We start from the raw sequence: 24231 nt of genomic DNA, 5'->3' as shown, positions 1-24231 counted from the left end.
GCAAACAGAACATCAAGCAGGATGCTCCACCTTCCCAAAAAAAGGGAAGAAAAGGGGGGAAACTCATATCTGTATATCTGAGAATCTGCATCTATGTATCTTGCATCTCTACAATCTCTTTCATTCCCAGAACAAGCCTTAAAAGGGCAAATATGCCCCAGTCTGGCTTATGCAGTGTCTTGGGGTGGGGGTGGGGTGGGGTGCCTGTGTGGGTGTCAAAGCTGCCTCCCACCTTTAACCTCTTTTTCCCTATCTTCCCTTTCCCTTTTTCTAGTTTTCTTCTAGTTCCTAAAAAGTAGAAAGTGATGCAACCTTTTAACAACTTTATAATTAGCTCTCTAGATCATTCTGCTAATATTATGACTCCAGTGACTATTGCCTCACTATTGGCAGCAAATAAATATGAACAGCAAACACTCCTCCATTCCAAAAGTGGTTTTCTATGTGGCATGAAGATGCTATTTGAGAAACCCATGTTGAAAGCCCACTTGGGTGCCTCAAAGTATTTGTGGGGTTCTTTGGATCCTGACCTCCATCTAAAAGACCTAAGTGTCTTTTTTCAATCAAAATGCACCCTATGCCACACCTTCCATACAGAGGCTGCCTCCAAGATGTCTGACAGTCATATCCTGTGCATGTTTATTCAGAAGTAAGTCCAGTTGAGTTCATTAAGTGTGCATAGGACTGTAGCCCATGGCACCAATCATGTATGACCTATTCAAGGGTTGAAACACAGTTGGCTTCCCTCTAGGCATCATCTTGACTGTCCTATCTCTGAACAAAATATATATCCATAGATGAGTGGAAATCTAAAGTAGAATTTTCTTTTCTTCAGATACCACTGTGAGTTGGTACCAGGGATTTCTCTCCCCTGCCACCACCTACAGGGAAACTGCTCCTTCAGTGGGAACCCACCTGTGGGGTTTCTTATTTATAGCAAATGCTTATATTACTGGGACTAGGGAACTCTCTGCCACTATAACTCAAGAGTTCCACAAGCTGACCATTTTCCACTCTCACCAGTTCTGTTAGAATACTTTAAAACGTCCTAGTAGCTGTATAAGAGGCTTAGGTGTGAGATGGGCACCAACACTAGAAACAAGATGAACTATTAAACAAGTAATTTATTAAAGGGATACTTTGTACACAAGGGATTACTAATATTTACTTTGGGGTTTTCAAAAGACTTAGTGACAATTCTTAAGGACTCAAGAGACACTGTTGCTGCTACAAGCCTCTTAATGGCTTCTTTTATCTCAGGCCAAATTCTGTAAACCTCCACCCCAGCTAAATACACTTAGAACCAGGTCCAGCTTCTGGGTACAGTCTTCCTCTGACACCAAAGCTCTTCCTGTTGTATTTCTGGCTGCATGGACAGTTTATCTGAGTTTTTACTACCTGCTTATATAACGTTCTTCTAGGAAGATCTTAGGGCAGCCTCCTGGCGTTACACAGATACCTGCTCCCTACTCCTGATTTTCACCGGCCATGTAAGGTTATCCCACAGAGAAGGAATAGCTTAATATCCGGGCCTTAGCTATTCAATTTCTCCTTTCCCCTCGTCCTTCTAAAACGCCACACACCTATCAGCAGACCTTCTCCCTCACTCGCCACAAACTAAGTTAACTGTCAATTGCTTAATTGTCATGTCCCAACTGCTCTTTTTTACCTAGGTAGAATCCCCAGCCAATCAGAATTGAATTTACCCAATCCAGGCCCCATCTAACAATATTAAAAGCGATTGTCTCTTTCCCTTTAGAACATTACTAAGCAATTACTACACAGGCCATTGACAGTAACAAAACAAGGCCTCAGGACTACTCAGATACATTGTAGCCTCACAGAGGCCACACAAAGTAAACATTACATAACAACAACAGTTATACAGAGCATGTCTTCATAGTCGGTCTTAAGAATTCACCTATATAATGAGAAGCAGTCCTGAATTAGGGATGTCCAGCACAGGGAAATTCATCCCTCATGAGGCTCATTGGATTTCCCCTGAGCCCCCAGCTTATCTTCCATTAGTGAACGGAGGTTTGGGCTCCCTACCAGAACTTGCAGACTCCCAGCCATGGTGGGTTGCTGTGGGCAAATCTTTCCTTCTCCCTCCCAGGGCCCGTGAGAGAGAGGAAAAAACTTGCGCACAGCGGCAGGCAGAGTCTCACTCCCAGATCCTGGGAGGGAAAAGGAGAGAATCTCACACAGTGACCCCGGCACTATGCGCAGATGTCTCCTTTTCCCTCCTGGGCCCCAGAAATGAGAAGGAGACATTTTCGCATAGTGCCAGGGTCAGTGTGCCCGAGTCTCTCCTTCTCCCTGTTGAGGCCAGGGAGGGAGAAGGAGAGACTTCCATACAGCACCCCCACTCTCCACAAATGTCCCCTTCTCCCTCCCGGGGCCCAGGAGGGAGAAGGAGACATTTGCACACAGCGTTGAGGTGTCCCTCCAATGTTGGTGGGTGGTGGTACTGCCACTGCCATGTCCAAACCCCTCGTGCTCTCCTTGCTGGTGTTTGTGCATGGCGGTTCTGATGGCGGAAGTCTGCGAGCTGGCCAAACTCATGCAAGTCGAGTTGGGCCAGCTTGCAGACAAGCAAGTTGGAGTCCAGGGGGCCAGCTGCCAAAAGCTTGGCAGACTTGACCCCCCCCTGGATGGATATCTCTGCCATCTCTATCCTGAATGTATTCCAAGTGAAACTTTTCCCCCCTGTAACCATTCGTGGTGTTTCACTTTGTTTTCTTCAGTTCGTTACAGGTACATCAAGTATACCTTATGAAGGTTTCGCTTCTCTGAGAGGGAGCAATGGGCCAAGAAGATTCTGTGTGGAAAAATGGGGGAAAATCACTGCTCTACCTAGGTAAAGTAACACTGAGCATCTTAAACATAAATCTCTGAATGTTTTAAGAATTCAGGTTTCTATGACTAAATCATGCTTTCTTAACTGATGAGCCAAGTTGTTTCTATCATCAGCTTTTAGAATTAGATGAACACCTCTTTAGAAACTGAGGACTATTACTAACAGATTGCATATGATCCTATCTTAGACAAAATTCTATTCCTTACTTCTGCTTAGAGCTGACCTGAAACTAGTCTTGTTTTGTATTTTTTAATCTCAAAAAGCACCTCCCTTGTTCAGCAATTTTCTGCACTCATTGCAAACACATCTGCATTGTTTTGAAGCTATTCTTGTCTGCTCCCCGTTCCTCCTCCTTTACTGTTTTTGTCCATGGCCATATTTGCTCTCATATTTACCCCTGTTAGCTGTGGCAACTACCCATGACATTGCGACACTACTTATGATGTGATCATGTCACGGAAGTTTTAAAACAAAAGCACATGGGTCACCACAACCAATACAGATAAAAAACAGTACACACAACTGAAACTAAGGAGAGTGGGAGCAAGAAAGTAGAAAATGATGCCGAGAAGAAGCAAAAATGAGGGGAAACAAAAGGGCATCAAATAACATGAGCTTTTGGTAAGACATTTTTACAGTCACTTGTTATGCTGCATCAAATGTATTATTTTTTAAATAATATTTATGATATAAATAAATAAAAATAATTACACAGATTAAAGAAGAATAAAGAGAAAAATGAGAAAAATAATTCATATACAATTTGTTAAACAAAAGATAAACAAGTCATAATATAGAGGGGAAAAATGCACTTTATCACGAAATGGAAGGTTAGACCACCCTTTTTCAGTTCTTCAAGTCAGACATACTATTATAAGCAGAAAAATAAAATATGGGCAGAGTAAAAATTCGGAATCTGGATAAGGGGATCCTCTTCATGTAATCTTATCAGTAAAATATATAATTTATTAAACATTAAACTACCCCCCCTTTTTATTTTAAAAACTGGGACCAGGCCTTAAACTATTACAAAAAACATGACAATGGATATTAAATCCTATACCATTAGATTTGATTAGTGCTAACTAAAACATTTATCAGTAGTACTTAACTCCACACAGATTGTATTTTTTTATTTTAATGTATCTGAATTTTCTTCGAATTTTTTGGCACTCTCCAAAAATCAAAATGTATCAGACAGATATCTAGTCTTTAATTTGTCAAATTACAGGATATAATCTTTCTTCTGATCCTAAAGTAATTCTATTGGGCTGTCTAAAAAGACAATTAAAATCAGTTTAGTATTTACTTTACTGACAGCTGCAAAAATTTGTATTGGTAAGTATTGGAAGACAAATAAAAATCCACACATTTCTGAGAGGCTCAATAAGATTTGGGAGATAGCTTTATGAATAAAATTAACTTCCTTCACAAGATGCTATTGTACATGACAACCAAATGAATTCATAGAGATGGTTATTTGCCGACTTCTGAAATAACAAGTTTCAACTATCGATTCTTCATATGAGTCGGTGTTATACAGCAGTACATCGTGAAAAGTATCTACCTTTACTTAGTTACAAACAGATACGTTCCACTATGCCCTTTGCCCAGTATATGCCATTGATGTTAATGGGGATAAACCTGGACTTACATGATGATTTAAATCTATAACAAATCATTAAATGTGTTTTAATAATCAAGAGGATCTATGGATGTTGTTTTCAAATTTGTTTTTGAAATCATAGCAAATCAGTTAAACCCATACAGGCATACTGTTCTTCTGCTACCACAATTTTATCCAGTTTATACCATTCATACAATGAGGCTACTTTTGCTACATAATAGCATTGAGAGATATTTGGCATTCCATCCCCCACCCCTGGCCAATATTTTTGTTATAAAGCACCCAAGCTAAAACTCATGGAAGCCAAGCAAAATTTAAAATAATTTTCTGTAATTGTTTAGGAATTAAAACATCTACTAGTTTTTCTAGTTTTCTGCTAGAAAACAAGATTCTTGACAGTATATTCATTACATTGGTCACTACCCTATCCAACCAAGAAAAAACAAGATGTGTATAGTTTTGTGTGATTATATTCTGAAAGAGATTCTGTATTTTGATGTATCCAACACCTGGAATTCTAATTGGTACATCTTTCCATGGAATTCCACTCATACAGGCAAAACATGTTTTTTAAAGTGCTACATTCAAAACAAAAATTAGAGAATATTCAGCTTAGCCATAGTTCTACTATGCACATGGAACATAATCATTTATGCTATTATTCTGTATTATGGCATTTGGCAATCCAGAATTCATGCTGGCTAACCTCTAACACTGAATTATTTTGAAAGAATCCATTCTTATTGGAATTACAGTATCCCCGCCAGCCTGCCCGCCCCCCGATTAAATAATGTTTTTGGTTTGCTAGAAAGTGAACTGTTTCTCTTAAAGGAAAAGATGCTTATTCCTGAATGCAAGCATTTTACTACTAATAAGCAAATATTTTTTAAAATCAACGCTATTGGATATCGCTAGAATTACACCACTTTAATAAGGTATTAGCCATGTTGATTCATTCCTGCATATGCTTGTCTGGATTATTTCATGGGAATCTTGCAAAAGTGAGTCAGAAATCCCTGTGTGGCTTGCTCTTTTGGAACCATATTTTGATGCACTTGCATATATTTCCTTTCCATTTACATTATTAAGTTCTAAAACTATGGTGCTGACTAGCACAACAATTCATTCTTAGCATTCATATTCATTCTCTCTCTCTCTGGCGTCTTATACATTGGTGTAGATCAAATTCGTGCTGTTTTCCTCCATAGTTAAGCAAATATTTAAACAGAATATTTGAGCCAGTAGCAAAAGCCTGATGAAACGGGAGAACTAAAGAGTGGTGCTGTCAGGAAATTGGGGGCAAAATCCAGTGGGGTGCTTATGCCTCACTGATTCTTTTCCGCCCTGCCACTTCCCTTCCACAAGCAGTGGGTCCCGCCGATTATGCTGCACAAGCGGGACCTGCCACTTACGTAAGGGAGATTTAGCGCTTCCTAAGGGAAGCCCCCAAATGAGCGGACTTTCTCATTTCTGGAGGGAGGCAGATCAGCGGAACTCCATTATGTGAGCTGCGCCGACCTATCTCCTTTCAGAAATGAGCGTCACTGCTTGTTTCGGGTTGCCCCAGAAGCACTAAAGCGCCGTTGCGCAAATGGTGGGAGCCACTTGCGCAATGTAATCAGCATGGTGGAAGAGAATTGGTGGGGGTGCAAGCACATCGTTGGATTCTGCCCAGTTTCCTTGGCTGATGGAGCTGTTTATTCTGCACTATAAAATAACATATTCATCACTGGGAAACGTAGTGAGCTCATTGCTCATAATGTAATGTGCTCACTGTCCCCAATAGTACTAGCACCAGGCAGACTTAGGCAAATAATTTGTTGTGTTGAAATGTCATGGTAAACCATAGTTTGGTGTGATGAAAATGACCCACAGCAAGCCTCAGTGGTATGTGCCCCCCCCTCCCCCGGTGTGGTCGCAAGGAGATTGGAACCTTTGCTTCCATTTTTGCTTAACCACGGTGTGTTGTGTCATCCGAACCGACACACTATGGTTCATGTTAAGGTAAGGTTTACTTGAAAAAAATCAATTTGAAACCATGGCCATTATCTCTCAGTCTGGGGGCTTCACCAGCTAAGAGAGACAAACGGAGATCACGCAGTCGCTGGGTCAGTTCGCATGATCAAAGAAGTGTGCAAGTGGCCATTTTGAATGTTCATGCCATGGCAGTGGCTTGTTCTATTGTCTGAACTTGGGCAGTGGGAGTTGTGCAAGAGTGAAACAACTCTTGCATAACCCATTGCCTATTCTAGGATTATGCAAGGGTTACTTAACCCTCTCACAACCCCTACCGCCCAGGTTCAGACAACAAAACAAGCCACAGCTTGAATATTCAGAAACCGCCTGGTGAGCTGTGGTGATTGTGCAAACCAGGTCACTGTGAGAATGGTTGAGATAAAGGAACCTGACCAACGTGCAGAGTAGATTATAAAATAAATAATTTTAGCTTCCCCCTTGGATGCATTAAAGTTTTCCTAGAGGCAAGCCTACTCCTTAATTCTGGATTTTCTTGCTTTGGTGATACTGGGTCACAACCTTAGCATAATTTAGAGGTATTTGTAGCCATGTGACAGTTTGTTTAAACAAAGCATAAGATAACAAGCCTTCCTCCACCACAAAACTGTAAGAAACGGCGCCTTGATCCCCTGTAAACCAAGTGACCGCCTCAACCTCAGCTCTGAACAGAATGAAAGTGATTTGTTTTCATAAGTTCCCTGGCTCCTCTATGCAGAGCTCCTTTAGCCCTGAGCTTTACCAGCTTCAAAGGCTTTGTTGTGCAAACACTGCAGAGTGCTGGCTGAGGCTGCCCATATTAAGAGGCAAGGAGCGTCAATGGGTGCCAGCTGAAGGCTCTTCAAAGACAGAGACCCTGCAGATCCTGTCACGGTACCACTGGAAGTTGTCTTAAAATATGGCCTCAGAGCTCTCATGGTCCCAATCCATTCTGACTACAAATATATTCTTAGGATGGGGCCTGCTGAAGTGTACCAGGATTATACTCACCCATTAGGGTTTTTTGAGGTGAATTAGGGCCATGCTTGATGTGACAAGCCATGTTTGCACCGTTTACATCTAAAACAGGGCTGAGGGAGCCTACTCTTTACAACTGAAGTGATATGTGAATGAGATGAATGGACCCCTTCCTTTCCTTACCTCCCTGCATTTCAAGCATTTTTCTCCTCAGCCCAGTTCATGTCCAATATAATAGCCAGGCTGGGAGAAAAATGCCTGCAGTGATGGAGTGTAGGGAGGTAAGAGGTGTGTGTGTGAGGGGGAGGGAGGATTTAGCTCCTCTCAACCACATGCCCCTTTTGTTGTAAAATGTAGATGCTCACCCCTCTTGTAGTTGTGGATGGGACAGACAGGAGATCAAGAAGTGTGGCTGCCCCTGTCACATCTGACTTCGCCCTTACTTAATATATTGACAGTGGCTTCCTGTGTAATCAGTTTGAATTTACATACGTGAACTTTGTCACTGAATTTTACTGGACTTTGGACCCAGAGTAACTTAACTGGTATGCTAGAATGATTTATGGACTCTGCTGAAAGGGAAAGTGTACAGAGATATGAAGGCATAACATTGTTTGGAAAATGAGTGTTGCATGAACATACTGTGCCCTATGAGAGCACAGTTAGCTTAATATTGTCTTCCTTCCAGAACACTAAAGTTGTTATCAAGGTAGAGGCAGAGCTAATTCTTCAAAAGGATTTGCTGTCCTGTTATGGAATAAGTAAAATAGTTACAAATTCTATACGAAAAATCTGTCTCTCATTTTAACATCCTCAAAAGTGAAAGCAATTCTGGTTCTGCTATTATTTCTATTAAATAAAATGATTTCTGTGTCCAAGTTTGTCTGATAAACTTCACGCCATGCCTTCTGGGTGGTGGGGAGGAACAACCAAAATACCATTGTTCTTCTTTCAATTGGGTAAGATTGCGAAGTTCCAAAAGTACCACTCTTTGAGAGCTGGTTCACACGATACTGTCTTGATACGTGAAATCATGGCTGTCATTAAGCCTACCTCTGTGCTCTCGTCCCCCACTTCATCCCTCATCCAGCAGATACAGTCAGAGACTCCCCACGCTGCCATCATTTTTTCTGATTCTCTAGCACGGGGATTCTGCTGCTGCTGCTTCTCGCTCACCTTCAACAGAGGCAGCTAGCTTCATTGGCTAGCTGTACCTTGCTGCCTCCATTCTCCAGTCCTCCGGGCTGCCCTGTAGAGACAGAGTACACAGCAGCAGTTTTCTCCCTGTCAGAGCATTGGAAAGAATGAGTGCTTGAAAGGGTTTTCCAGACATGTTTTATGTGCTGCTGGAGGGGTAGCAGACTGAGGGTGGAGAGCAAAGACAGGCTGGTTTATAGGCATGATTCCACATGTTTCCTCATCAATAGGGTAATGTGTGAATCAGCCCTCAAAAGTGCTACTTTTTGGGTGCTCACTCAGTTGAAAGAAGATTGCCCAGTGGTGCAGCTAGGTAATTTTAGACCCTGGAGTTAATAGTCTTAGATGGCCAGGTGTACTATTTCAATTTGGGAGCACACCGTTGGCATTTCTATCCCCCCCACCCCGGGCCATTCCTTGCTTTACAACTGCTTTTGTCAGAAAACTGAAAGGTTAGAAAGGATGCTGGTGACCACACTAGCATGCCCATACTGGCCCAGATGCTGATGCCAGGCCTGTCTGCTGGTGCCCTCATCTACCGCTTTCTGGGTAGTCGGGGGGGGGGGAGCTAGGCTTTGGAGCCCTGAATTTTGGCCCCAAGATCCAGCCCTAGCTGCACCACCCCAAAATTAGAAGACATGGACAAAACTTGTCAGATGGCTGTTAAAAAAAAGAGTCCCCCCCAGAGAAGAGCGCTAACTTGATGGACTCCAATCTTGACATTTAGCCCCTTTAAAAGTGTTTCCCCCTTTTTCTCTCCCTATGCAATAGATTGGAGAGAGATAGAAGAGTTTTTAAAATTATATCTTCAAAAACTACTGCTTTATCCTAATAACCAGTCCTCAGAGGCAGGGACCTAGAAACCAAGGACCTTATTGCTTTGCAGGAGAGGCAAGGAAAGATCAGAAGTTCACATTTCACAGTTCATTTTTTAACCTAGGAATAAACTAACTTCTTAATCAGGGTATGATGGGAAATAGCTCTTGGTGTCCATTCTTCTGCTTATTTTTATGTGAATGTCCGAAGTCACTCAGATTCCCCCCCTTTCACTTTCTTCCAGAGCTCACACTTGTTTCAATCGTCTTGACCTTCCCCCTTACCCATCATTCTCCATGCTGTATGAAAAGCTGTTGACAGCCGTCGAAGAGACAAGCACATTTGGACTTGAGTAAAACACAAACCGTAGTGCCCAGCGTCTTGGACCTTTGTGGAGCATTCCTCAAAGAATACACCAATGCTTGCATTGCATTACCAAGCAGAAAACTATTTTACAATGCAATTTGAGTAATGGGACTTCCTGAATAAGCAAAGCTAGATTGGGGAGCACTCACAATCTCTGAATTAGCCACGCAAGTATTGCATAGCAAGGGGGTGGCCTGTAGGGAACACCAACAATCCCCAATTGACTTTTTTCCCCCTTCTGACCAACAAACTTTTAACATTTGGCATGATTTAAAAATAAAGAGATATGATGACAAGCCATCAACAGCATCAGGGCTACTGCAAAATCTTCCACTTCTCAAAAAATTTCACCAGAACACACGAACAGAGTTCAAGGAGGAATATGAAATTTGTTAGCCCACTGCTAAAATTGTTTTCAACAAGTGAACACACCAGGGGGGTGGTATTTAAAAAAAACTGGTAGAAGTTATTTCCCAATGGTACACTATTTTATGTCATACACAGTACAATACTAGAATATGCTATACATGCTATACCTAAGACTATGAGTGCCTGCCTGCATGAGATCAATTATGTTTCAAAGATACAATACCAAGATTGATTTTTCTGGGGCTTAAGAATATGGAGGAAAGTTGACAACAAGAGATGGCCTGACAGAATGACTTGCAATTAGGTGGCTTGTACAAATGTATATGCAAATAGTGTATTCAGCAAAAGATGAACTATTATAAGAGATAATGATTGAGTTTATGCTTTATATTGCATGAAGACAGTGCTTTTTTAAAAAAAGAAAACTATCACAGCATATCAGAAAAAAGAACTCTTACACAGTTACTTTTGTTTATTTTTATAGGTTCATGGTAATTGAGTTCCTTAAAGTGTAAATAAGAAAATAGCAGACAAAATACTTTTTTTGCTTCTTTTCACTTTTCCATACTTAGATATTGTTCTTGTGTTTGATTCTTTGACCACTCTCAAGGGAAATATATATAGATATATATATGCCTTTTATTTTTATAAGGGTAAGATATTCCTGGAACTATTTTTTGCACTGAATGTACCAAAGTCAAAGGGACATTATGATCTGACTGACAGAAAACTGCATCACTCATACAAATCTGTAGGAAGTAGCTGCTTTAAAGAACAGAGCCTTCTTCACCGTGCCATGTCTCTAGATAATTTCAGGACTGTGCACATTTAAGTAATAATTTTGTAAGGCTCACTACATGTAATAACGTGTAATATGCATTTATTTTAAATGCATTATTTGTTTTTTTCATTCATCAGCTAACATTATGGAATAGAGCTGGATACTGATATTTCGTATTTTCCCTGCAACTTTTTTTTTGTACAGCACTACAATGGATCTGGAAAAACAAGGTGGCCAGCACTTAAAGGGATGAACCTTCACATAGGAATTACTCTACTCTCATGTTTAGCAGTGAACCATCTTCAGGATGTAAACTGTTTGTAGTGTCTTTCTAAGCCTGCATTTTCACCTAGTAGTTTTCTTATCAATGTTTATTAAAATGAAGTACTTTTCTATGGTATAACTGAATGCATGAATCCACCATGTTAAATAAGCTTTTAATTTTAGAAACATTAAAGGTTTTAAACCTATTCCTCACAAGGATCTCCCATGCTGAAGGCCGCCTTCATGTATTGCAGTGGGGAGAGGGTGTCCAATTTTTGGCTTTTATTCCTATAATCACTGAGAAATTAACACATTTGTCAGATACAGTTTCTGGACTCTACCAACTTAGATGGTGCCTGTGGTATTGCAACCCCTGGCACTGAGAGAGGCAGATCTGAGACTGGGAGTAACCTCAGAGCTTTCACTCTCTTAGTACTGCTGATGGGTGTTTCATGGATGCTCTTCATACTAGTCACTGCTGTGAGAGAAGTCTCCCACTCACCTGAAGCCTGGCTTAGCAACAGTAATGGACTAAAATGAAGACTGGTTTTATATCTTCCCTAGTTAGCAGGTAGGTTCTGTTGGGGTGGAGGTAGCAACAGGGGAAACAGAGGTTAGCCCAAAGACACAACAAAACTACCTTTCTTAAGTAGAATCCTGTCCAGCTTCCATTGCTTCTGCCCTTTCTCAAGTGGTTTAAAAATTCAAACACTTCTATATTTGCACACATGTTTAATAAACATTGGTCCCTCTCTTTAAAAGTTTAGTCAAGTGCATGTTATCACAGAACTGTCAAGCAGTAGAACAACTCTTCAGAATGGTTCATGTTTCAGGAATTCGATGAGATCATTTGAGATAAGATGGCAATGTTGCTTTAAAAAGGACCATGGGCTTTGGTTTTTATAATATTGTCATATTATATTGGTGCTAAAGAAAATTCAGAATGGAAACTAAGCCTGTAATCCAGAAGACTGTGAGTGTAGGAGAACCCTTTGTTCTGTTTCACTTTTTTTAGCTGGTAGTTGAACTCACAGTCTGCCTTGAGATATTAATCCAGAAAATTAACTGATTTAGTGCAGCTAAGTATTGGATACGGGGAAAAAACATTTAATCAAGGTGTGTTCAAGGTCTGGTTTTGAAATAAACTAAAAAGTTAGTTTACTTAGTTCATTTCTTTTTTTTTAAGAACAGGTTTCTATTATTTTCTAGTTACAAGTCATCCACACCAGTTAATGGCCATTCAGGATTCTATAAAACATCTACTTTGGGAAAAGTCCTAAGTAGGATTCCCACGTGTGTCTTTTTTTTGTTCTTTACCTATCCTGAGCTTAGGGATGGGATCATGATGGGATTTTAAATACAATAAGTCAACCCTAATTTTAAAGTGCAAAGCTTCGGAAGACCTTGGTTCCCTAGAATGTGATGGATGTCCCTAAATTTTGGGGTGCTTGGTTTAAGATTGGGAAAGGAGTACGGCAGGGCTGTATGCTGTCACCCTACCTATTCAACCTGTACGCAGAACACATCATGCGACCTGCTGGGCTTGATGAAGCCAAGGCTGGAGTTAAAATCGCTGGAAGAAACATTAACAATCTCCGATATGCAGATGATACCACTTTGATGGCTGAAAGCGAAGAGGAGCTGAGGAACCTCATGATGAAGGTGAAAGAAGAAAGTGCAAAAGCTGGGTTGCAGTTAAACCTCACAAAAACCAAGATTATGGCAACCAGCTTGATTGATAACTGGCAAATAGAGGGAGAAAACATGGAGGCAGTGACAGACTTTGTCTTTCTAGGCGCAAAGATTACTGCAGATGCTGACTGCAGCCAGGAAATCAGAAGACGTTTATTTCTTGGGTGGAGAGCAATGACAAATCTTGATAAAATAGTGAAGAGCAGAGACATCACACTGACAACAAAGGTCCGCATAGTTCAAGCAGTGGTGTTCCCCGTAATAACCTATGGCTGCGAGAGCTGGACCATAAGGAAGGCTGAGCGAAGGAAGATAGATGCTTTTGAACTGTGGTGCTGGAGGAAAATGCTGAGAGTACCTTGGACTGCAAGAAGATCAAACCAGTCCATACTCCAGGAAATAAAGCCAGACTGCTTGCTTGAGAGAATGATATTAAAGGCAAAACTGAAGTAGTTGGCCACATAATGAGAAGACAGGATACCCTGGAGAAGATGCTGATGCTCAGGAAAGTGGAAGGCAAAAGGAAGAGGGGCCGACCAAGGGCAAGATGGATGGATGATATTCTGGAGGTGGCGGACTCGACCTTGGGGGAGCTGGGGGTGGCGACGGCCGACAGAAAGCTCTGGCATGGGCTGGTCCATGAAGTCATGAAGAGTCGGAAGCGACTGACCTAATAAACAACAAAACTGTGCTATAGAAGAGAATCCATAGCTATCCAATGTTTATATTTCTCACCCTTTTTATCTGGCAACACTGGTCTCAATCCAGAGGGTTTCAGATTGCATCAAAATTATCCCAAAGCCCCATTACTGCTGCTATCCAGCATCCTCCTGCCTTAGCTTCCTTGTAATGTTACTTGCCACTTGCTCATACCCTGTTTTAGTTACATATTATGAAGGCAAAGATTCTCAGAACCATTTCAGATGATGAAAAGGTATAACTTACTAGTATCTTGGATCTACAAATGTTCTTCCTACACACACTGGAGAAAGGGGTCTGGTTTGACAGTTTCTCAGATTTTCTGAGGGCACAGCCTGGGGATCTATATCTTAAAGTGGGGAGAAAAAAAGTACACAAAATGATGGGGTGATGATGTATAGGAATAGACTCAATGGGGCTCACCAGGGTTCCTACCAACCCACCCCAGTTTAAATGGCTGCCAAAGTGTTCCTATGCTTATTTTCAAACAGAAAACTACATTTAAAGGGTGTTGACATGGAAAGAAATGGTGCCCCTTTCCACCAATTATGTCACAGATACTACCCAATTGGTTCCTGTAGCATCCGCACAACCACTTTCTTCAGCACTTTGAACTGTGAATAAATGCATTTTTTTCCATGGCAAAGTATTGTGCGTTGTGGGGGGGGAGAGTAGATTTCCTGCAATACACATATTAGCAGAGGGGAAGGCTGCAACAATTGAGTAACACGCACATTTCTTATGCAATAAAATAAAGGCCCGTAGGTTCCCTTGATTTAGCTCTTTGTCCTTCCAACTTTCCAGTCCTTCTGTGCCCATAAGGAAACATATCTGTGTAGTAAGAATGAGCTGTGATGTGGGTTGACAGGTGGAATTAGCCCAGAGACAGCACTATCAGCTTCTTCCTTGTATGGGAATGTGCCATGACCATCAGCCATATCCATTATTAGTGATGCCATTTGGCTTCTATAATCCGTGCTAAATGCTCTGGAATGACTTGTAAAACTAAATACTGTACTTTCCCATCTGCAGAAGCATAACTAGGGTAGGTGTAATGCTCTACCACATCTCTTCTAAGACATTTGTGCTGGAGCCAAACAAAAGACATCCTCTTTTTTTATAACAAACAGGTTCTGCACTAGTTTGCACATAAATTTGTATAAGAATGTTAATCTCAGCCCAAAATAAATAGTATAATGATATAGCCTTCAGTTGGTTTTATTCCTCACATCTTTCACACACACAAAAAACCTTTGTTGTTTTGAACAAATTGGTTCCATTACTCACAAATCAGGGGCATAAAAAGAACAATCATATCACTTCTGGTTAGATTAGGAGGGCATCTAAGGTGAAATTCAATCCTGATCAAAAGGCCAGCCCATGCACAACATAAGCTCCGTGATAAAGTTGTCCATCCCAATTCACTTGAATATATTGTGAACATACACAACATATAATCTTCAAAGGAAGTTGGAAATCCAGGCAGTAGCTGTCTGGCACAGCTTCTGAAGAAAAGTCTCTGGCAGAATATAGAACTGGCAGAAAACCGTGGGTTGGCATTTTGCTGGCTTTTTTAAAGTTATGGGAATGAAGAAAGTTTTGTGGTTACTTCAGTGCTTCCAGAAATCCAAAAGGCCTTCAGTTTTCAACACTGGGAATTGTATCTGCTTGCTTCCACTTTGACATCTGAAGTGTTAACTGCAGCTGTTTGTAAATCTGTAGATTATTGATTGCAGATGTTTTCCAAATCTGTTGAGTACTGCAGCAGATGTTGCAGTGAGTTTCTGAGGTGCTCTTTTTGGACTGAGAGAGCTCTTAATGCATGCATGTATGTTAAATTTCTGAAATGTCTACCGGGCTTGGGTCTCTTCCCTTTTAGTACAAAGGAATATGAATATTGGTGTGGGTTTTTTAAAAATCAATTTAACCTTGTACAAGTTATAGCATGTTTTAATAAACCTCCTCCCCAAAATGTCCATATTAAGGGAGGAGGAGGTGACTATGAAGGATGCATTTGGAACCACCTGCATTTAAAATATTGACTAGATCTAAACAAAACACAATTGTAGCACACTTTAAATCTCAAAATGTTGCACTGCTACATGAAATAAACATGATAGGCAGTGACAGTGTAGTTGATTTAGAGTAGTAAATACCAGGTATAGGCTGGTTTGTTATGTCTCTATTTTTCAAGAGCTTTTCCTCTAGGGCTGGGTCCAAAGGGTATGAAAGCTGGGCAATTGCCAGCGACTCAAGACCAGCAAATTGTCCATTGGCCCAACAGTACTAGGCCAATTCACACAGGGCACCCATGAAGGTCCAGGCAATGTGAAAGAATGCTTGAATTGCATGCCTGTCACTGGGCTCCCTAGGCCTACAAGGGTAGTCAGTCTCTTGTGACTTTGATTCAAAATTATCCCATTTATATCACTAATCTCTGCCTTAAAACAAAGAGGTGGGGAAAGTCTTAAGATGGTATTTGGTTACATAGGAACTACTTCCTTTAGTGAGCAATCCTGTGGCCCCTAGAGAGCATCTGGAGGGCCATAGGATAGTTCAGTTTCCTGGATCCAACACCAGAGACAGCAGTCCAACCTCGGACCCAGGAGTCCAAGTTCTCTGTCCCCTCCCCGTCCCCTTTGCAGCCAGCGCAGAGAGAACTGCACCGGCTGCCTCTCTGAGGTCACAACAGCAACCTCAGAGGGAAGGTAAGGGAAGCGTTCCCGTGAGCAGGGAGGGGGCTGGGGAGGACGGCTTATGAGGAATCCTCTGGCCTCCCTGGCCTCCTTCCTTCCCCCTCCCCGACACCTCAGCTAGATGGGTGAAAATGCCCATCTAGCTGAAATTCTGAATGGGAGGAATACGGAGGCAAAGATTGTCTCCACGCCCCTCCCATTCTGCGTAGGTTGCACATCAGCCTCCAAATAGGATTGTGCCCTTAATTCCTTATTTTGGGGTCCTTGGCTTTTTTTTAATGTTAGGCAGCCCCTAAAGCATCTGTTATGCACCCACTTAATAATCGGCAATTGATGTTAATAATCTCATTTGGTCTCTAGCTTATTTTTTATTTAACTTAGGACACTTTAAAGTGATTGATAGCCCTAGGAAGGTAGCTGTCCGAAGAATCTGAGAATCCACATTTTTTACTTTTGTCCCTGTGAAATTATCCAGTCATATATTATTGGTCTCTAATCACCATCTGAACTATACACTGAATAGTGCCTGCCTAGGTTCTTCTGCTGGGGTTTGGCCTATTCCATGAAAATGGTCTGAGCACAATTAAAATTCTGTGAAACATTTGGAAGTACATGATGCAGGTTAGATGTGAGATATATTTATATATTATATATTTAACATTTTAATCCTACCTCTCCTGCATTCTGAGGCAGTTTAACAAAATGATAAAAACACAAATTGCTATAAAGCCCATTTATGTATTTCTTTGAAAATAACCCGATAAGCTGAGCAAAGATTGTGATATAGTTTCAGCTTTAAAATGATGGTATCAGTGTTGTGCTTTATTTCTGTTTTTCTTAAAACCAGTCTCCAGTGTTCCAAGTATAGCTTCAGACTTGCTTCCTTTCCTAAACTTGAGTCCGAAGATGTTATTAGAGCACAATTCCCATCATCCTTAAGCAGCATGGCCAATGGATGGGTTGATGGGCATTATAGTCCAAAACCTCACTTTGGGACAGAAATTGCCTTGGTTAACCTGGTACACTGGGGAATGGATGTGGAATGCAACCCTGTTAGTTCTCTTGGGCCTCTTAGTGGCCTTTGATACCACCAACCATAGTATCCTTCTGCGTCACCTGGTTGGGGTGGAACTGGGGGAGTACACTGTTACATTGGCTCTGGCCCTTCCCAAAAGGGAGGACCCAGAAGGTGGTACTGGGTGACTCCTATTTTACCCCATGGCCTTTGGCATGTGGGGTGCCTCAGGGTTCCAACTTGTCCCCAGTGTTTTTTAACATCTACATGAAGTCACAGGGAAAAGTCATCCAGTTGTTTGGGCTAAAGTGCCATCAGTATGCTGATCACACACAGGTCTACCTCACAACTCCATCTACAAATTCCAGGGGAGCTCTGGAATTCTTGAATAGGTGTCTGGAGACAGTTCTCGATTGGATGAAGGCTGACCCTGAAGCTTAATCATAGAATTATAGAATAGTAGGGTTGGAAGGGGCCTATAAGACCATCGAGTCCAACCTCCTGCTCAGTGCAGGAATCTAAGTCAAAGCATCCCTGACAGATGGCTGTCCAGCTGCGTCTTGAATGCCTCCAGTGTGGGAGAGCCCACCACCTCCCTAGGGAATTGGTTCCATTGTCGTTTTGCTCTAACAGTCAGGACATTTTTCCTGATGTTCAGCCGGAATCTGGCTTCCTGTAACTTGAGCCCAGTCTTCCGTGTCCTGCACTCTGGGATACTCAAGAAGAGATCCTGGCCTTCCTCTCTGTGACAGCCTTTCAAGTACTTGAAGAGCGCTATCATATCTCCCCTCAGTCTTCTCTTCTCAAGGCTAAACATGCCCAGTTCTTTCAGTCTCTCCTCATCGGGCTTTGTTTCCAGTCCCCTGATAATCTTTGTTGCCCTGCTCTGAACCCTCTCCAGCTTGTCTGCATCCTTCTTAAAGTGTGACCAGAACTGGACACAGTACTCCAGATGAGGCCTAACCAGTGCTGAGTAGAGGGGAGCTAGTACTTCACGGGATTTGGAAGCTATACTTCTATTAATGCAGCCCAAAAGAGCATTTGCCTTTTTTGCAACCACATCCCATTGTTGCCTCATATTCAGCTTGTGATCGACAACAATTGGATGATCCTTCTCGCTTGTAGTATTTTTGAGCCACGTATTCCCCATCTTGTAACTGTGCATTTGGTTTCTTTTTCCTAGGTGTAGAACTTGGCATTTATCCCTATTAAATTTCATTCTGTTGTTTTCTGCCCAGGACTGAGCCCTGCGGTACCCCACTCGTTACCTCTCCCCAGTTTGAGAAGATCCCATTGATGAGTACTCTTTGAGTCCAATTCTGTAGCCAACTGTGGATCATCCGGATCGTTGTTTCATCTAGCTTTTACTTAGTTTGCTCATCAGGATATCATGGGGCACTTTGTCGAAAGCTTTGCTGAAGTCGAGGTATGTTATGTCCACAGCATTCCCACAGTCCAGAAGGGAGGTTACCTGATCAAAAAATGAGATCAGATTAGTCTGGCAGAATTTGTTCTTGACAAATCCATGTTGGCTTCGAGTATCACTGCATTGTTTTCAAGGTGCTTACAGATGGATTGCTTTATGATCTGCTCCAGAATTTTCCCAGGGATTGATGTCAGACTGACTGGTCTGTAGTTACCAGATTCTTCCGTTTTGCCCTTTTTGCAGAGAGGGACAACATTAGCCCTCCTCCAGTCATCTGGCACTTCCCCCATCCTCCATGATTTCTCAAAGAGAATAGACAGTGGTTCTGAGAGGTCGTCTGCCAGTTCCTTTATTACTCTAGGATGCAGTTCATCTGGCCTGGAGATTTGAACTCATTCAAAGTAATTAGGTGTTCCTTGACCATATGTCTGTCGATCTCAAGCTGCAATCCTGCCCCTTCAGCCTGTACTTCGCCTCTGCCAGGGGGGGTCATAGACCCTCTTTTCGGAGAAGACTGAGCCAAAGTCGGAATTGAGCACTTCTGCCTTGTCGTTGTCATCTGTTATCATTTTGCCATCCTTATTTAATAGTTGAAACACCATTTCTTTCCTCTGTCTTTTACCATGCACATATCTGAAGAAAGCCTTTTTGTTGTTTTTAGGATCCCTCGCTAACCTCAGCTGGTTCTCAGCTTTAGCCTTCCTGATGCCATCGCTGCAATTCTGTGCTACCTGCCTGTACTCTTCCTTTGTTGCTTGGCCTTCCACTTCCTATATGTGTCCCTTTTTGTTTTCAGGTCATCTCTAAGCTTTTTGTGAAGCCACATTGGCTTCTTCTTCTGTCTTCTGCCTTTTTTTCTTGTTGGAATTGTTTGTAATTGTGCCTTGAGAATTTCCTTTTTTAAAAACTCCCACCCATCTTGGACTCCTTTTCTCATTAGAGTCGCTTGCCATGGGACCTTACTTATCATTGTTCTGAGTTTATTAAAATTGGCTTTCCTAAAATCCAGGGTACGTGTTTGGCTACACTTGGCTTTTGCTTCCTTTAGAACCAAGAACTCAAGTATAACATGGTCACTTTCCCCCAGAGTTCCCGTAACTGCTACTTTATCCACTGAGTCATCTCTGTTGGTTAGGATCAAGTCAAGGATAGCCAATCCTCTAGTTCCGTCCTCTACTTTCTGTAGGAGGAAATTATCAGCAACACAAGTCAGAAATCTCTTCGAGGGGGCATGTTTTGCAGAATTTCTCTCCCAACAAATATCGGGGAAATTGAAGTCCCCCATTAGTACTACATCATGCTTCCTTGAAACCTTGGCAATTTGCTTTTCAAAAGTTTCATCTTTGTCTTCTCCTTGATTGGGTGCCCAGTAGTAGACTCCAACCACCACGTTCCTTTTATTCTTTGCTCCATTTATTTTAACCCAGATGCTCTCGATGGGGCTACTAAGCTCATCCTCCTGTATTTCTGTGCAGAGATAAGTATTTTTAACCTATAGTGCAACTCCACCTACCTTTCTGTTCCTCTTGTTCTTTTTGAACAAGTTATATCCTTCAATTGCTGTATTCCAGTCATGGGAGTCATCCCACCAAGTTTCAGTTACACCTATCAAGCCATAATTTCCCTCCTGCATTAAGAGTTCAAGTTCGTTCAGTTTGTTTCCCATACTCTGGGCATTAATATATAGACATTGAAGACCATGTGCTTTATAGTCTGGCTTTCTTCTTACATGTTTCTGAAGACTATTATTGGGCTCTATTAGAGCTGTTCTCTCCATTGTGGTGCATGAGCCTTCATCCATTGTTACCCCCAACTTTACATCTCCCTCCCCCGTAGGATTCAGTTTAAAGCCCTCCTGATGAAATTCTTCATGCTGTGGCCAAACACATTCTTCCCAGCCTTTGTGAGGTGCAACCCATCCCTTTCCAACAGTCCATCTTCCAGGAAGTATAGCCCGTAGTCCCAGAATCCAAATCTCTCATGCTGGCACCACCTTCATAGCCAGTCATTCACCCAGAGTATATTTCTTTCCCTTTCTGTCCCTCTTCTAACTACTGGAAAGATGGATGAGAAAACTATCTGGGCCACAAAGTTCTTCAGTTTCCTTCCCAAAGCTTCAAAGTCTGATGTGATTTCTTCATAGCTCTGCTTGGCAGTATCATTTGTTCCTACATGGATGAGATGAAAGGAATACCTGTCCGTGGGCTTCATGACTGCAGGCAACCCTTCAGTCACGTCTCTGATCCGTCCTCCTGGGAGACAGCATACCTGGCGAGTCCATGGGTCTTCGCAACATACTTGGGTTTCAATCCCATGCAGCAAGGAGTCTCCCACTACTACTACTCTTCTTGTTGTTGTAAGCCTTGGTTTCATCGCCTCTGCTTGACTGACCTTCAGCCTCTTGCTTGCTCTCATGCAGGTTCCCCTGTAATTCTTCCTCTGCAGGCTGTCCTCCAGTCTCATCCTCAAGTACCTGGAAATGATTCCATAGCTCCACTGCCTCCACTGGTGCAGAGTGGCTTCTCGTTCTTCTGCTCCTGTCACCCTTTTCCAAGGAGTATGCTCTACTTCATTTTTCCTCACCTCAGCATTTTCCTCTTCTGCCTCAGTTTGCTGTTGCTGTTCTAGCTTCTGTACTTCACTTTGCTGCTGCAGTTCCACTGTTCTGTCCAAGAACTCTTCGTATTCTCTTATTCCCTGGAGGGTCGACACCCGCCACTCCAGTCCTCTTACTTTTTCTTCCAACAGCATGATCAACTTGCACTTGTTGCACATGTAGCCCATGTTGTTCTCAGGCAAGAAAACAATTCAGATAAGATAGAAGTTTTTTTCGTGGAGAAACCTGCCAATTTGGATAGAGGGCTGCAATCGGTGTTGGATGGGGTTGAGATGTATTCTCCTGGACTCAGCTGATGGAATGGTGTGGTGTCGGTGGCCAGAAGTGCGTTTCATCAGCTTCGGCTAATTGACCCACTATGCCCCTGTCTGGAGAAAGCAGATCTTGTGACAGGTAGTTATGCACTAGTTACATCCAAACTATACTATAATGCACTCTGTGTGGGGCTGCCTCTGAAGACAGCTCAGAAGTTTCAGCTTGTAGAGAATGCAGCTGCCCAGTTGTGGGGTCCATGTGACCAGAGCATATAACATCAATTCCGTACCAGCTGCACTGGTTGCTAGCACATTTCCGGACCCAATTCAAAAAGCTTTAAAAACCCTAAATGACTTGGGACCAAGTTATTTGAAGAATAACAGCCTGCCCTGCTACTAAGATCAGTCTCTGAGGCCCTGCTCTCCAGCCCACCAGTAAGTTTCATCAAGCTGGCAGGCACAAGATACTGGGCCTTTTTAGTGGTGCCCCATCAGTAGAACTCCCTGCCACTGGAAATTCATGTGGCCCCCTCACTGTGTGTTTGTAAATGGATTTTAAAGACTTGCTTGTTTACATCTGCTTTTATTATTTTGACATTGGTGCAGGATTTTAAAATGGAACTTTTAAAACTGTTGCGCGTTTATTGTCTTATTGTTGGTTTTAGATAGTATGATTTTGTAATATCAATTTCTGGTTGTTTTTATGATTATATGTTTATATAATTTTATTGTAAATTGTGTTACTTTGTAAACCACATCGAGAGGATTGTATAGCCCTTAGCAGTATATAAATATTTAAAATAAATAAACATAAATCTGGGGACCTGAGGTTGGGAAAGGCTGCTTCAGAGGACAATCATGCTATTCTCAAACACTTTGTAAACAGCTGTGTGTGTCTGTGTGTGTGTGTGAGAAAGAGAGAGAGAGAGAGAGAGAGAGAATTAATTAATTAAACTAGAAGGGTGATTGGTTGTACAACTTGTCTTAAGTCGATAAATGTTGTCCCAAATTATAGTTGCTTAATGTAACTGTCCTTTTCTTTTCCAGCCAGGGCAAAAGGCATAGGTTTAAAAGGCAAGCTTAAAATAATGATTATACAGTTCAAGGTAAAATATTTCCCTCCAGAGAGAGATCAGTTTGTCCATGCAGTATTTAAAAGTAGCTTCTTTCCAGCAAGACAGGTTGGAATTCCTGCACTCCTCCCTTCTCCACTTCCTGCTTTGGATGCTTAATTGCTTGCTGGCACTCGATGACTCAGCTATTAAGCTCCTATAACTTTGCATAATGATCATACATCACTTCCATTGTTAGGCATGCTAGGGCTATCCTGTAATTGGCAATCACCTGCATTTGGCTGGCACATTTAGCTGGTGCAGTTTGGGAATTATCACTTAATGTAATTGTTTGCTACACAGCCGGTTTTTGCTTACCTTACTGGGGAAGGGAAGATGGCTATTGTCTAGGAATGTGATCCTGAACAACTACAGAAGGGTAATCCTGATCCAGGAGCATCAATGGAACTGTTAACAGCTACTGCTTTGAGACATGGGAGATCCATGCAGTGATTATGGCAATGTAAAATGCAGTGGGAGTATGGCCTGAGCAATGGAGCAATAGCCCTCGAGCATAGCAGCCAGCGAAAACATGATTTAAGAGGAAGAGAGCGGGAGGTACTTCTAAGGTATTTGAATCATATCCTGGGCAGGCTATTGTATGCAGTCACTCAATCAGCATAAGGCAAGCGGTCTGATAGATCATTCAAGTGTGGCACCTTCCAAGAAGATCTCTGAAATCCACATAAGAACATAAGAATTACTTTACTAGATGAGGCCTATCCATCTGCCATTCTGTTAGCACAAGTGGACCTATAGCTGCTCACAAGGATGGGAGAGGCTGGGTGGTAAAGCATGTGCTTTGCATGCAGAAGGTCCAAGATTCAATCAAGTCCTGCCTGAAACCCTGGAGAGCCTCTGCCAGTCAGTGTCAACAATACTGGGCTAGATGGACCCAGGGTCTGACTCAGTATAAAGCTACTTCTTGTGTTCCTATGACCATGACCTCCTTCTGTGGTGTTTCCCCAGCATCCAGTATACAGAGTATGCTACTACTGTACATAGAGGAGCTTCAGTTATCCGAGGTTCTTTAGGAACATCCACCAAGAAGTGTTAAAACTCTTCATAGCTTAACCCTTGCCAAAACTTGAGATGCCAGAGTTCGGGGGTGTTTTTACTTAACCACCATCAAATAAGTAAAGTAAAGGGAGGGAGGAGTTTAGATGTCTAGTTTGTTAATTCATAGGTATTTGATGCTATAGTTATTTATGGGAGGTACTTTTGAAGAAATATTTCTCTCAAGGAGGCATTTAAACCCATTTTCCCAGATGGTAACCTATACTTGGGGATTAAGACCCAACTGCATTGAGAAAGTTCAACCATAATTTTAAGCCATTTTTATTCAGGTAGTTGTAAACCTATTCCTACTTACATGCATACGGGTTCCACTTGAATTAACATACAATTGCACAAAGGATAATCTATGCAGTAGGCGTGTGGGGTGTTTTGAATAGTGTAAGATAAACAGAA

General features: G+C 42.0%; 1 protein-coding gene across 8 annotated transcripts in view; it reads left to right on the top strand.

Moving 5' to 3' along the window:
* HECW2 (HECT, C2 and WW domain containing E3 ubiquitin protein ligase 2) overlaps positions 1–12410 on the top strand; it is a 264005-nt gene extending 251595 nt beyond the window's left edge. For all 8 annotated transcript variants that reach the window (XR_014785285.1, XR_014785282.1, XR_014785281.1 and 5 more), the window contains 2 exons: positions 2748–2860; positions 9715–12410. Coding sequence is in view for 5 of the 8 variants with exons in the window: in XM_084816460.1 (XP_084672586.1) it covers positions 2748–2860; positions 9715–9826 (225 nt within the window). In the remaining 3 variants the exon portion in view is untranslated. The remainder of the gene's footprint in view (positions 1–2747; positions 2861–9714) is intronic.
* The last annotated feature ends 11821 nt before the right edge of the window (positions 12411–24231 follow it).

Source organism: Heloderma suspectum, chromosome 1, assembly GCF_057233095.1.
Source record: "Heloderma suspectum isolate Gila_16-S chromosome 1, 16-S_ref, whole genome shotgun sequence".
Classification (NCBI taxonomy): Eukaryota; Metazoa; Chordata; class Lepidosauria; order Squamata; family Helodermatidae; genus Heloderma; species Heloderma suspectum.
This window is presented reverse-complemented; position numbering and strand designations above follow the sequence as displayed.